Source organism: Anabrus simplex, chromosome 1 (assembly GCF_040414725.1).
Source record: "Anabrus simplex isolate iqAnaSimp1 chromosome 1, ASM4041472v1, whole genome shotgun sequence".
NCBI classification, from domain to species: Eukaryota; Metazoa; Arthropoda; class Insecta; order Orthoptera; family Tettigoniidae; genus Anabrus; species Anabrus simplex.
The window spans coordinates 352,149,505-352,163,775 of NC_090265.1; the positions used below are offsets into that span (position 1 = coordinate 352,149,505).

Here is a 14,271-nt window from a genome sequence, read left to right on the forward strand (position 1 = left end):
CCGCTGCACAACCACCCATAATGTAAGGAAATTCGGTTATAACCATGGTGCGCACAACCCTCTCAAAAGTATCTCAGGTGTGCTCAATAGGATTGAGGTCAGATGACCTAGGGGTTAAGCAAGCATCCTCGTACCCATGGAGTGTTAATCGAAGCATTCGGTTACAATTCGGGTGCGATAAGAAAGTGAATACTCTTGTTGTAGGTGTAGGTTTCCTGTAGGATGCTCAAGACAAACACATGGGTGGACATGATCTGACAGCAGGTTCCTGTATCATTCTCCGGTGAACCGAACACACCTTTACCGCCTCCACAAGGCAGCCCGTTACTGTTAATAAACATTATTCATCAGTGGGCTAGAGTCCAGATGTTTATGCAGTAATAGGTTAGAATGCAAACTTCCTGAAGAAGGTAACAAGTATCGACTACCCTGCACAACAGTTATGCTACGAGGTTTGCATAAATATTAGGGGCACGGACCATCAACATTCCTGGAATTTGTGTAACTCTCACTAGATTACGGAAGAGTGGGCCAGAGGACACGTCCTATTAAACAAATTCGTTTGCATTCCAAATCATTACTGCATAAGGATCCGGGGTTCGTTAATTCCACATTTTGTGAATATTACATATTTCATTAATATATACACGAGTTTTATGTAGGCTACATATTTCGCACTTTGATATTACATAAAAATCCGGGAGCTACTTATGACGATCCTCCCTACTTAAACTTCTCCACAGGGTACACGTAATTCTTTATGTTAGGGTGACTACAACTACGTATGGGAGATGGTGGTGTAAGAAGTTACTGAATATGATATTACATGGTGATGAAAAATCATCACTAAGGTTCGGATATTAAGGACGTCATATTTATTTTCTGAACTTATTTTACAAGAAATCTGAAATATAAGTGTGAATGATGGGTTCTTGACCCCGTTTAAAGCGATTTTATGTTGTTTATAAATGCACATTTAGGCCTTTTCATGGTTTCGGCCATATGTTACTCATTTTAACGATATAAGGTCATATTTGGTTATATTTTGAGCATTTTTGCTTAAACTCAGGGATCGTTTTTTTACAAGGTACATGTTATCTACGTCGAGTTTCGAACACAGGATTTCCAAATACTGATGCAGCCATACTTTTCTTTCTTTTCCCGAAAAAAAAAACCGTTAGCAGGTTCAGAAGACCTGATTCCGAGAAAGAGCTGCTGTGCGGACATCTCATTGAGGGGGATGTCACTTAGCTGAGAAGCAATTAGCAGACAAGGAAATTCCATATTTTCTCTCGCCAAGTTCATCCTCCAGTTAGATACCTCTTCCCCTTTCACCCCCAACAAATTTCAACAGATTGGTCAAGCTTCTGGTACTACAGTGAATCCTATCATACCTGACATGAAATGCAGCGAAGATGTAAAATTAAGAAATTATGTAAAAGATTTCTGTGAAGAGATCTTCAGAAGGCCTACTGACGGAACAGTTCTCTTTGGTAAACCGTCTACAGTTAAGGAAGCGGTAGTAAACGAATTTAATGTGAATGCATATTGAAAGTTTCAACGCACTGTAGCTCGGTCAGTCTGCATGATTTATTATGTTTGCTGTATTATCACTAATTACGTTTGAGTACGGTACTTAAGACGTTTAATGTTAGTAATTTTTTTTACAATTGGTTTTACGTCGCACCGACAAAGGCTGTCTTATGGCGACGGTGAGATAGGAAAGGGCTAGGAGTGGGGAAAAAAGCGGCCGTGGCCTTAATTAATGTGCAGCCCTAGCATTTACCAGGTATGAAAATGGGAAACCACGGATAACTATCTTCAGGGCTGCCGACAGTGGGGTTCGAACCCACTATCTCCCGGATTCAACCTCCCACCTGAGCGCCCCTAACCGCACGGCGAACTTGCTCGGTGTTAGTAGTTTTTAGGGCATATTTGCTTGCATATTTTGCACTTCTTTCGAACCCTGCCCATCACTGACTTCTTACCTTTTTACAATAAAGTATTTTCTGACACTTGCATACAAACTGAAAAATATACAGTTATACACAGATGAAATGAAATGGCCAGATATACCAGGGGGCACATTATATCAGAGGTGAATAGTTTCCACACGAGGATAACACCATCACCAACATGGACTGTACTGTGTTGACAACAAGACGGATCCATTGCTCCCATGTGCTTGGCGACATACTCGTACCCTGCCATCGGCGCATACCAACTGCCACCTCGACTCAACTGTCCAGGTGATCTTTTACCATGCTTTGAGAGTTCATGGCGATGTTCTTTAGCCCATGTCAGTCTTTGTACCTGATGACGTCCGGTGAGGAGAGATCCTGTAGTGAGCCGGTGGCTTCTGTTCCTCATTGCGAGGAGATTGTTCTGGATGGTACGACTGTTTACACCTTGTTATGCAGCACTGAATTCAAGGGTAATTTGCTTGCACTGTGGCCCGTCTATCCACTCTTACCACCCGAGCCAGCCGAAGGTGACCCCCTGCAGTTGATCCTCGTGGGTGACGTTTTAGCCGAATCCACGCACTCATGGTGCCTTCATGACACGATGGCCAGTGGAAAGCACAGTGCCTGCACGACTTCCATGGAATGGTCCACACATCTGGAGCCGACAATCTGGCCGCCTCAAATGTGCTGAGATCCCGTCTCTTACCCATTCTGTGCTTAAAACTATTACTCGCACGAGTGCAGATTCTGATGAGAGTACAAACATGTGCCACGCTGCACTATCACATTCGCCTCGCAGAATGCAGCGCTATTTCGTCAAAACGATAGCTATCTCTAATCCAATTGCCCATCAATGTAAAACTGTCTTTACAAAATATGCACGACTGAATTTTAAGCTCGTTTCCCACAATTTCGTGACGCTTAGATCAGTATGGCTCTACACCTGGCAACTGATATACATTTCATCTTCTTACATCCAATATTATTAAATATGTATTAAACACAATGTATATGAAAATATTACAGATCATTAAGCATATCTGCATAGAACGTCAAATGATTGGTTCTAGACTGACAAGACAAAATATGATACTGTTCACATATCTGACCACAGAGAGTTTACAAACAATGAGGTGATGGCTGGTAATACCCTTTAGAATGTAGAATCTTTAGTGGAAACCATGAACGGCCACCCTGATATACATATGACGAAGAGCAAAGTCTGATCGTTTCCATTCGTCAGTGATCATGCCTGGCGTCTGAAAGAAGTCTGGATCCACCAGTAAGGCTTTAATTCCCTGTCGTGGATGTGTATATCATGTGCTGAGGTAGATTCCAAGTTGAAACTCAATGTCAGCTCCTTAGTAAAGACATTTGTGCCTGCTAGCAAAAACGCTAGCCTAGTTCGGGTAGTTTTGGATAACCGGAGTGCTCTATTAATGTAGTTAGCTTTGAGTGTTTATAGTCTTCTCAAATTTGCAGAGAGGAGATGTGCCCATGTTTCTCTTAAAGCAAAGCAGGCTTTTGAAGCAATCTTTATGTGAAGGAGTGGCAATGCTGTTCAAAGAGACAATTTCTCCACCCAACATTACGCCTTAAATCTTCCTTGTTAAATCAAAATTATTACAGACGACGTACAGTACATCAGTGCCCGCAAATCCTACCAGGACGCATCTTGCACAAGAGCGATTAATAAACCTGTCTTCGAGTCGTAAAATAATAATCATACCGACAAGTGAATGACACTGTGGGAATCACTGCACTGAATGATGGGTAGGTAACAGAGTTTTCTCCCTCGGGACCGCACTGAAAATCATTAATCATCCATCGCAGTCGAGAATAATTTTCATAGGCCCCGCCATAAATAAGGAGATGTTTGCGCGCGCGTGCGAGAGAGAGGGGGGGAATCTTAGCCTCAAATTTTAAAGTATTTATTATTGGGGAGTTCTTTGAGATAAAGCATAAACAAACAAACATATTTTAAAAATACATGAAACAGTCACCGACGAAAACCTGTCTATAACAATTATATGAAATTAATGAACTGCATAAAAATAAAATACAGGGTGATCGAAAGCAACGTGGACCAAGTACCCAGGTATATGAGCGTACGTCATGCTCATCAATAATTTCAAATCTCGCGCCGTTGTCATTTTTTTTGCTAGGGGCTTTACGTCGCACCGACACAGATAGGTCTTATGGCGACGATGGGATAGGAAAGGCCTAGGAGTTGGAAGGAAGCGGCCGTGGCCTTAATTAAGGTACAGCCCCAGCATTTGCCTGGTGTGAAAATGGGAAACCACGGAAAACCATCTTCAGGGCTGCCGATAGTGGGATTCGAACCTACTATCTCCCGGATGCAAGCTCACAGCCTTGCGCCTCTACGCGCACGGCCAACTCGCCCGGTCCGTTGTCATTTGATCGGTGCTTAAATCAGCCAAACTTCGCCAGGGTTGGAATATGAATACCGAGCTCCGAGCTGACAGGATGCATGCGTACACTCACACTGCTTTCTTCGTTTAGCGTTCTCAAACCGACCTTACGCCACTTGCAACAACGCCTCAGAAAGCCCATTTGAATTCGACTGGCTGACTTCAGCAGTAGACAACAGAGATATCAATAGTTTTATTTCAAATTATTTATCAGTATGGCCCACCCTCTAACACCCATGTACACAGTTCACGTTCTTTCTGACTATCCTACTTAGTACAGTAGAATTTCAAAACATCGCAGCACAAAATTTCCCAATACTCGCGCCAGAATCTTGATCTCTGGCAGTTGCTTTTATCGCAATGGAGAAATATTCAGCATACCCTCATTACTGTTACTGTGCCAAATTAGCTACCTCAATGAATCATACCCGGAAGGTCTAACTAAGATCTCCACGTCAAAGGTTCAATTCGGTCGAAGTAGTCTATTTCTGACCAAAAATAAATCATAATGGACTGCTGTGCTTTTCAGCGCTCAGTTGCAAAGCTTTCTGAATGAGCAAATCACCTTCATGATCCTCAAAGTGAAATGATGCCGAAGCCTCTTCTTATTCTACCCCAATCATACAATCAACACCGGAGACTAAAAATAGTCTTGTATGCCGCTCTTCTATACACATAAGAAGAGAAAATATAAACTCTGTACTTGGAATGATTCTCCCATCTACAACATATCATGTGTTGTTAATTCATTATAACGTGTTGTTGCAGATGGTCACAAGGATTGCTGTTTCACCAAGCGCTGGTGGACTGTGCCCGAGCCGCCATCCTCATCCCATTGGGTATCAGCATCTTCAAGTGCCAGCCAGTGAACAAGTGCTCCTTGGTGGAAACTGCCTTCCTGCTGCTGGTGACAGTCTCCACAGTAAACATGCTGACCACAGTACTGAACGACTCGCCCGTATTCCCGCAGGACGATGAGGACGAGGCGGACCTCACGGCCCCTCTCCTCATGGACTCGCCGCAGTGCGTGCTGTTCGGCACCTTCATGATCTGGTTCGCCAGCATCACCATCAACCTAGGCCCAACGTTTCTGAGCGGGGCGCTGGCCGCAAACTCCGAGACTGGGCATAATGCGCCCAGCTGCCCTCTCATACACGGGCCTTTCAGACACTACGTACTCAACGTGCTGTGGATAGTCATCAACGTGATCTGTGTGCTCTTAACGTTCTTTCACCTTCATAAGCTGCACAGAGACTTGACCAAAGCTAACGTCGAGGCCGTAAGAGTAGCGGGTCTGCTCACTACTCTTGTCAGTGTCACTGGAGGAGGGCCACCCAGTGGGCCCACTGCAGGTGGCAACGGCGCCATTCCACGGGTAAGTGCAATGTCTCGCATCCTCCAGGGAATGTGTATGTCCATCTGGCATTTAACAACGAGGGTGCGGGTGGGGGTTGGAGAGTTGGGTGCTGGCGCAATACTCTAGCCCCGTGGTATACACGGGAGCTCCCATCAAGTTTGGCTCGGAGCACAGGCGCGAAGGGAGGGCGTGGTAGGGAGAGCAGCATGACTAGATGCAGTGACAGATTCCTTCAATGTAGGTCTAGTAATAATATGTTATTCTGTTAAGTAAGTCGAATAAATTCTTCCAAGTGTTCGGTGAGAAAAGAATATTTTAATGTATCTGCTTCAGTAGGGCACATGCACTCCGTAGATATTTATAAGCAAACCTTGATGAAGCTGTCGATGTTGAAAGGCTTCATTCCTCGTGTTATCGAATACGAAAACTTACATTTCACCCTCAGTGCACTTTCACTTGTTTATTCCTTGTGGCCCTAAGATGTTATTTGTCACCAGTATTCCGAAACATCAACATCGCCGCCATCATTTTCGTCATATTTTCATCTTCATTCTTCTACCGCTTTTACCATACCTGTGGGGTCGCAGGTGCGAATTGTGTCGCACATGTAGATTGGGACCTGCTTTACGGTCGGATGCCCTTCCTGACTCTAACCCTATGTGGAAGGATGGTGGTCCTGTGGTGGTTGGTAGTGTGATGTGTTGTCTGAACACGAAGAGGAGAGTATCGGAACAAACACAAATAACCAGTCCCCGAGCTAGAAGAATTAATCATATGCGATTAAAATCCCCGAACTGAGCGGGAAACGAACCCGGAATTCTCTGAACCGAAGGCCTCAACGCTGACCATTCAGCCAAGGAGTCGGACCATTATCATTTTCATTATAGAGATTTAAAAGGGTCTATAAAAACAGACCTACAGTGAAACATGACTTACATCTTAACAATGACTTTTCCAGTCCTAAACCATTTTTGCACGATCCTCTCCTTTGACTGAAACATGTGTAACACAATGTTTATTTTTGTAGTGGTAGGTCTACTCTACATTACATATCTTTTTTGGCGATGACAAAACCGGTACCACATATCAAACATCTCGACCTTTCACCCATTTGTTGAGAGAAATATTTTCTTTCAATCTTGTCATCGGATTTAAACATTCTGAGCCTCTTATCTCGCACTGTCGGCTGCGTCTGTGTCCATGTTGCAAGGTTAAAGGAACTTGAATCCATTACTTATTTCTGCCACTGCCTTCGTGAAGTACAGGCCTTAGTGCAGAAAGCGCGCCAAGCCCGTAAGCTGATCGATTGAGTCGGTCTAAGAGAATGTTACGAATTGTACATGTGAATATAATGCATAGTGATTGAAAGCACTCTTTGGATAACTGTGTGCCGTTGAAAGACAAACCCTTATTTTTAAGTATATTGCATGCTTATTTACTCAGTTTAGCACATCAAGATTTACGTAAACAGCTTTTACTGAAATAATGGGACCCCATAGCGGTAATGCAAATTCAAGGAACATAATGGTTCTCGTGGAATTTTTCACTGAACTGTTACGGTATTCCACGATTTTTGTGGAAATATGTGTTGCGAGTTAAAATGCAGTATGTGACAGTACGCAACTGGCACTGTGACATCTCGACCAACCTTCGCGTCGATTACTTCAATCTGCACCTAAAAAACAAAAACCACCCACGGACTATCATGCAACGCCGCCCACTTCAAACTGCTTTGCTTCTCGACGGATAATCCTCCTCTCTTAACCTTCCGCTCAATATATAAATACCAGTACTTTCTCCGATCTCGTTAGTCCGAGTTTCATTATGGTTATCGCGGTAGTGTGTGCTGTTATAGTTTAAGAGCCGATTTCTTTTCAGATCTCAGCCGTAAATATTATACACGAGGACACAGACAGACAGACAGACAGACAGACAGACAGACAGACAGACAGACAGACAGACAGACAGACAGACAGACAGACAGACAGACAGACAGACAGACAGACAGACAGACAGACAGACAGACAGACAGACAGACAGACAGACAGACAGACAGACAGACAGACAGACAGACAGACAGACAGAGGTTGCCCATGAATATATTTCTGGCCTTTCAAAGGTTTGTGAGAAGCAGTCTTATTGTTCATTCTACCCCTTGTGTTAACTTCACGTGGGTAATATGATCCCTCTTTCCACTCTGAGTAAAATCGGAGTGAAAAGGTGAATCGTGTGAAGTGTTCCATTCATTTTTCTACTAAACTGCTGCGTTCCTTTTAATTCTTAACTATTAACCCGAAAGTGGTTTATTCGTTGTCAAAATGCATGCGTGATTTAATACGCCCTTCTATTTTGACAGTTAATCTACACTTTCCGCGGTGTTTGGGTCAATGTTTGACTCATCTTCGAGAATCCTAAAAAAATAAAATACACATATTAACTGTGCTTATAAACTGTTGCTACAAACTTTGCGTGTCGTCCCAAAACTCACGAGTTTCAAAACTCACGAGTCTCAAAACTCACGATTTCCAGGAAAAGGATTTATAAGAGCAAGTTTCTCTACCTTGGCCAGTCTCAAAACTCACGAATTCCAGGAAGAGGATTAGTAAGAACAGGTTTATCTACCTGGGCGTCTCAAAACTCACGAGCAGAGCCAGTTCTTCTTTGAATGGATAAATGTCCACCCTATTAGTGATGGGATAATGGAATACTTTTAATAATCCAATAACTTCTATCCGATTATTTAAATAATCGAATGAATAATCAAATCAAATAATGGAATGAGTTTCAAATATCATTCAGTTATATGCGCCATGAATAAATTTTTCTCTTTAAGTGTATCGGGAAGATAATCGACTGAAATAGGCTAAGCGAATAGATGAACTCTTACGAAAAATAGAAACACTCCTTTTTTCCAAATGAATCTCCAAATGTTGAAACTAAATTAGTGAATTAACTGTCTTGATGTATATCTCTAAATAAAATTCCTTATTGAAGTAAATGCCGTCTTGGCCGCATAATGGATCTAATAAGCCCCAGTACTACCAACTGACAGTTTCTTTTTACTGACTGCGGGCAATATACCTACTTTAATTTGATGTCGTCCGGCTTTATTCATGAATAGTTAGCATGCTGGCCTTTGCTCCAAGGGGTCCAGGGGGTCCCGGGTTCGGTTTATGGTCGGGTAGAAGATTTTAACTTTCATTAGTTAATTCCTATGGCTCGGGGACTGGGTGTTCGTGCCGTCTTCAGCATTAGACTTCACCTTAGGTAGGGCCTCATCCTCACAGACGTGCAGATCGCCTGTACGGCGTCAACTCTAAAGACCTGCAGCAGACCTCCCCGGAGGCCACACGCCATTATTATAAATTTATGTGAAAGGGAAAAAATATATTATATTAGCTTTAAGACAACAGCAAAATATCTTTTTTTAAAAAAATAATTATACACCTCTGTCTCTTTCATTCACCACCCATTATTTTACCCCTATGGGTTGGGGAGGCAGAATAACATCCACAGTATCCCCTGTTTGTTGTAAAAGGCGACTAAAAAGGGGCCCCAGGAACTCTTAAATTATTTAAGAGAAACCTAGATAAACAACTGATAGGCAATCTGCTACCTGGGTGACTGCTCTAAATGCATATCAGTAGTGATTGGTTGGTTGATTGACTGATTGAGCATGAGAACGTGGGTGGCGACCTCGGAGCCCTTTGCTGAATCCGGGCATTGCTTCCACCCACTTGTGTCAGTCTACTTGCTTTCATCAATTCTTAGTCAACTCTTGTTCTTTTCCGAACCCCGACGGCATTAGGTTTCCCGTTAAAACAGTAATAACTACCACCAAGTCCGGCTCCATGGCTAAATGGTTACCGTGCTGGCCTTTGGTAACAGAGGTCCCGGGTTCGATTCCCGGAAGGGTCAAGAATTTTAACCATCATTGGTTAATTCCGCTGGCACGGGGACTGGGTGTATGTGTTGTATTCATCATTAGTTCATCCTCATTACGACGCGCAGGTCGCCTACGGGCGTTGAATCCAAAGACCTGCACCTGGCGAGCCGAACACTCCCGGCACTAAAATCCATACACCATTTCATTTTACAGTACCACCACCAACATTCATTGTTTTCAACCCTTACTGATTTGTATTGACCATTTACACTTTTTCTTGGCGTGAGAAAGAACCAAAATCACTAAATATCACCATCATCATCGATCTGGAGTCAATTTGAAGTCATTTAGCGAAATCATTTCAAAGATAGCGACCAACGACTTCGCCATATTTTATAGAAAATTCTGACGCATTTTAATTTACGACTTGAGAAATTTGGTGAGCCAAGTAGCCAATACTATAGCATTGCACTTCGCGTAACCGCGTGGGCGCGTGATGCAATATATAAATCTTTGCATTTTATGTAATGGCATCTGAGTGCACGACTCATTCATACGTGAGCAGCATGAGTTCGCTTTATTCTGCGAAAGCTTATCAGAGACCGTTCGTCCTACCCGTGCACTTCCTGTAAGGGGGGTGGAGATAGGTGATTTTAATTTCCCTGTGATGAGATTGATGAGTTGATGACGTTAGGATTACTTTTCGTGCCATTATTTCGAAAGCGTTCACTATCTATTTGCCCCAGTCATTCGAATGGAATTTCAAATTAAATAATCGAATCGAAGAAATACTGTAATTGAATAAACGAAAAATTAAGCAAATGGATTAATAGAATAAAATTAAATAATCGAATAAGCGAATAATTTGTATTCAATTTTTCAATCACTACAACCTACCCACATAACGACTGTAGATATTTGAAAATTTAATCGGAATTGTGTGACAAGGTTCAGTCGGAACTGCGTGCCCTCTTGTAATTGGCACCTCTCTCATCAAGAGGTGGGCCTGTCGTGTAGCCTCATACAAAGTATACGCGATAGGGGGTTGAGAAACCCACGGACGCCATGTACCCGCGCGGATAACCGCACTCGGCCTTTCAAATGAAGGCCTAGTTCCATAAGCCGCTGTAAAGCTTTGTCTTTTTCAATGCATTTTATTTTTATGTATTTTTATATATTTTTTTACTATTTTTATATTTCTGTCAATTGTTTTAGTATGCTTAATTTGGTTCAATTGGTCTTTTTTCACTATTTCCATTACTTTTATCTACATACTTACATGATTAATTTAACAAGAAAAGATTTACTTTCTGTCTAACCCATCTTAGGGATGAAGGAAGTGACTCTCAGAAATTCACCTACATCTGTTATCTCCTCATATTTTTTTGTGTTTCGTTCGATCCTCTTATCAAGTTGGTAGTATTTCTTTCTTCTTTTTAAACCCTCTAGGTTCAACTGAATCCTCATAATCTTCTTATCTGATTTCTCAGCTTCTTGCTTAAGCCCTTTTATTAAGTCTTTTATTCGAGGGTGAGGTCTTCCCAGAACATTGTTTATTTGGTGATTCCACCCCTCCACAGAATTGTTTGTTCTGTGTCTTCTGTTATAGCAGTTCCACGTTTCAACTGGAACTAGTGGATTTTGTAGCCAATGATCGACAAAATAGTCAAAAAATATCGTCAACATTTGGTCTTCGGGGGCGTTACTATGAATGTAGATCCACCCCTCGTCTACATCCTCAGGCGGCAGGAAGGCAAGTGCCGCACACATTGTAATTGTTTGTCGGACTTCCTGATTCGTTTTGTAGGCTTCAGTGAGGCCGACTTCCTGAACCTTTCGCCAGAGACTTCGACATAAATGGAAGAAGCATCCTTGCACTTTGATAGAAGGAAATACTTCTTTTATTGCTTTGATAGCGGCTGCCTCAAAGTCGACGTTTATTTCATTTGGGTTCCATTCTGGGATCTCATGTTTTATGATATTAAATAATCTAGCGTATGTTCCCGTGGTCTTATTATTTTTTTTGCTAGTGGCTTTACGTCGCACCGACACAGATAGATCTTATGGCGACGATGGGACCGAGAAGGGCTAGGAGTAGGAAGGAAGCGGCCGTGGCCTTAATTAAGGTACAGCCCCAGCATTTGCCTGGTGTGAAAATGGGAAACCACGGAAAACCATTTTCAGGGCTGCCGACAGTGGGGTTCGAACCTACTATCTCCCGAATACTGGATACTGGCCGCATTTAAGCGACTGCAGCTATCGAGCTAGGTCGTGGTCTTATTAGGGAGAAGAGCAAATATGACAGGTGTTATGTTTGTTTCCTCGCTGGTGCTTCCAAAATCAGCATGTATTGTATATAGCTGTGAAAACTGGCTGCTGCAACTTTTGAAAGTACCATCCATTAGAAATGTCCTATGCGCTTTGAGACAATCTCTTCCTTTTGCGTTTGAAAATACTAATATTCTTTCTCCATCCCTGTTGTCTGCAAGAAGAAATGGACTGCCATCGGTCATGCGTATAGTGTCTTCATCTAAATTAATGTCGTCTCGATGTTTTGGCTCGTTTTGGACTCCCTGGGCTTTATTTCGGTGCCTGTAGAGTGATGATTTTACACTGGAAAATTGAGGTACCCTGGTGATAAATTCATATCCTCTTTGCTGCAAGGATTCAAATTCTTCTGTGTAGACCTGTAACAAAAAATATTATCCTTACCTTCTTGTATCTAACTTATAGTAATAACCAATAGTACCAATATGTCTTAAGTACTCACTTACTCGGAACAAATATAATTTATAAACCATTTCTATTAATGCTTGTTGTTTGAAAGGGCCTAACACCTAGGTCATCGGCTCAATTTCTATTGAAACGACACAGATAACAGGCTGTTAGCTACAATGCACGAGCAGACACGCGCGCGATTTTTAACGGTCTTTAATTTCGTCTGCGGACTCTTCAAAAATAAAAACGAGTGAGTTGGCCGCGAGTTCAGGGGCAAGCAACTGGGTTCGAACCCCTCTGTCGGCAGCCCTGAAGATGGTTTTCCGTGGTTTCCCATTTTCAGACCAGGCAAATGCTGGGGCTTTACCCTAATTAAGGCCACACCGGCTTCCTTCCCACTCCTAGTCCTTCCCTATTCTATCGTCGCCATAAGACCTATCTGTGTCGGTGCGACGTAACCAACTTGTAAAAAAGAAATGTTTAACTTACCTGTGTAACTGATGTTCCATGCTCTTCGCGAACTCGTTTCTTGGCCTGGCTGACTGCTTTGTACACATCGAGGCTTGCTTCATCAGGTACACACTGGTGGACTGTTTCACTAAAAACACTATAGTCACTTGCAGTTATCACTTTACCGGCACACGCGGATGACAGTCTTTTATAGCAAAACCGTGAGCTTGCATCCGGGAGATAGTAGGTTCGAATCCCACTATCGGCAGCCCTGAAGATGGTTTTCCGTGGTTTCCCATTTTCACACCAGGCAAATGCTGGGGCTGTACCTTAATTAAGGCCACGGCCGCTTCCTTCCAACTCCTAGGCCTTTCCTATCCCATCGTCGCCATAAGACCTATCTGTGTCGGTGCGACGTAAAGCCGCTAGCAAAAATATAGCAAAACCATACTGTTTCGCCCGACTTGTTCTCTCGTTGCTTGTAAAACCTATAACCATTGTACACTAAATTTATTTTACCCTTTTGTGAAGAAATGAATTGCATGTTGTGCACTGTTCGATGGCACCAAGCAAAATAACTGAATAAAGATCAGTGTTACACTTGGAGAATTTGATCTTTGGTAGGATGATAATTCCTGTTAATAGTACATGGGAAATACCATTCTAAAAGTCGGTGGAAAAACATGGGTTGAAGCGAAGCGTGATTCATCGCGCAGCTCGTCCCTCCAGCGGTCATCGCAAGCACCTGCTGTCCGGAGTCGTGAATTTTGAGACTCATTAGAATGTTTACTTTAGTGACCAGTTTGTATTCGTGAGTTTTGGGACTCATTAGAATGTTTACTTTAGCAACCAGTTTGTGTTCGTGAGTTTTGAGACTATTTGTTACTAATTTTAGCCCGTGAGTTTTGGGACTCGTGAGTTTTGAGACATAACCAAACTTTGTGTATGCATATCTGAAAGTGAGCTCAGGTCTCGCTTCCTCGCGTGGAACGAATGCGCACTCCAAGCGCTTATTGTTTGAAAAGTAGTCTTCTCGTGGTATTTAGCTGTGAAGTTAAACTTAAATTTTATAAAGATATTACATCCTTTTTAAATTCCATAATTTCTCTTACATGCTACTGTTAAGGCCGAGGGAAAGCTGAGTGTTCCTAGTCCTTGAAATCACGGGCTATTTTCCTCTTAGTCAGGACATTTCACATGTTGAAATCCTTCCACTTGATGCTGTCATGTTGGAAACTTCGTAGAAACACTTATGATATTCTTTGTTTAAGACATGAACACGATAAGAGCATTGAAACCTAAACCACACGAAAATAAACCTGTAAACTTGCTGGTCAGAATTAGGTACATATACGATCGGGCCGGGCCTGACAGACCCGCTGCTACTTTGCCCAAGTGACAAAGACTAACTGATGAAGATTCTCGATAAGAACTGCTGCGCACCCCTACGACCATTTCATGAAG

General features: G+C 42.6%; 1 protein-coding gene across 1 annotated transcript in view; it reads left to right on the top strand.

Moving 5' to 3' along the window:
• LOC136866095 (uncharacterized) overlaps nucleotides 1-14,271 on the top strand; it is a 629,091-nt gene that overhangs the window by 521,164 nt on the left and 93,656 nt on the right. The window contains exon 3 of the mRNA XM_068226418.1: nucleotides 5,165-5,782. Within this exon, the coding sequence (XP_068082519.1) occupies nucleotides 5,165-5,782 (618 nt within the window). The remainder of the gene's footprint in view (nucleotides 1-5,164; nucleotides 5,783-14,271) is intronic.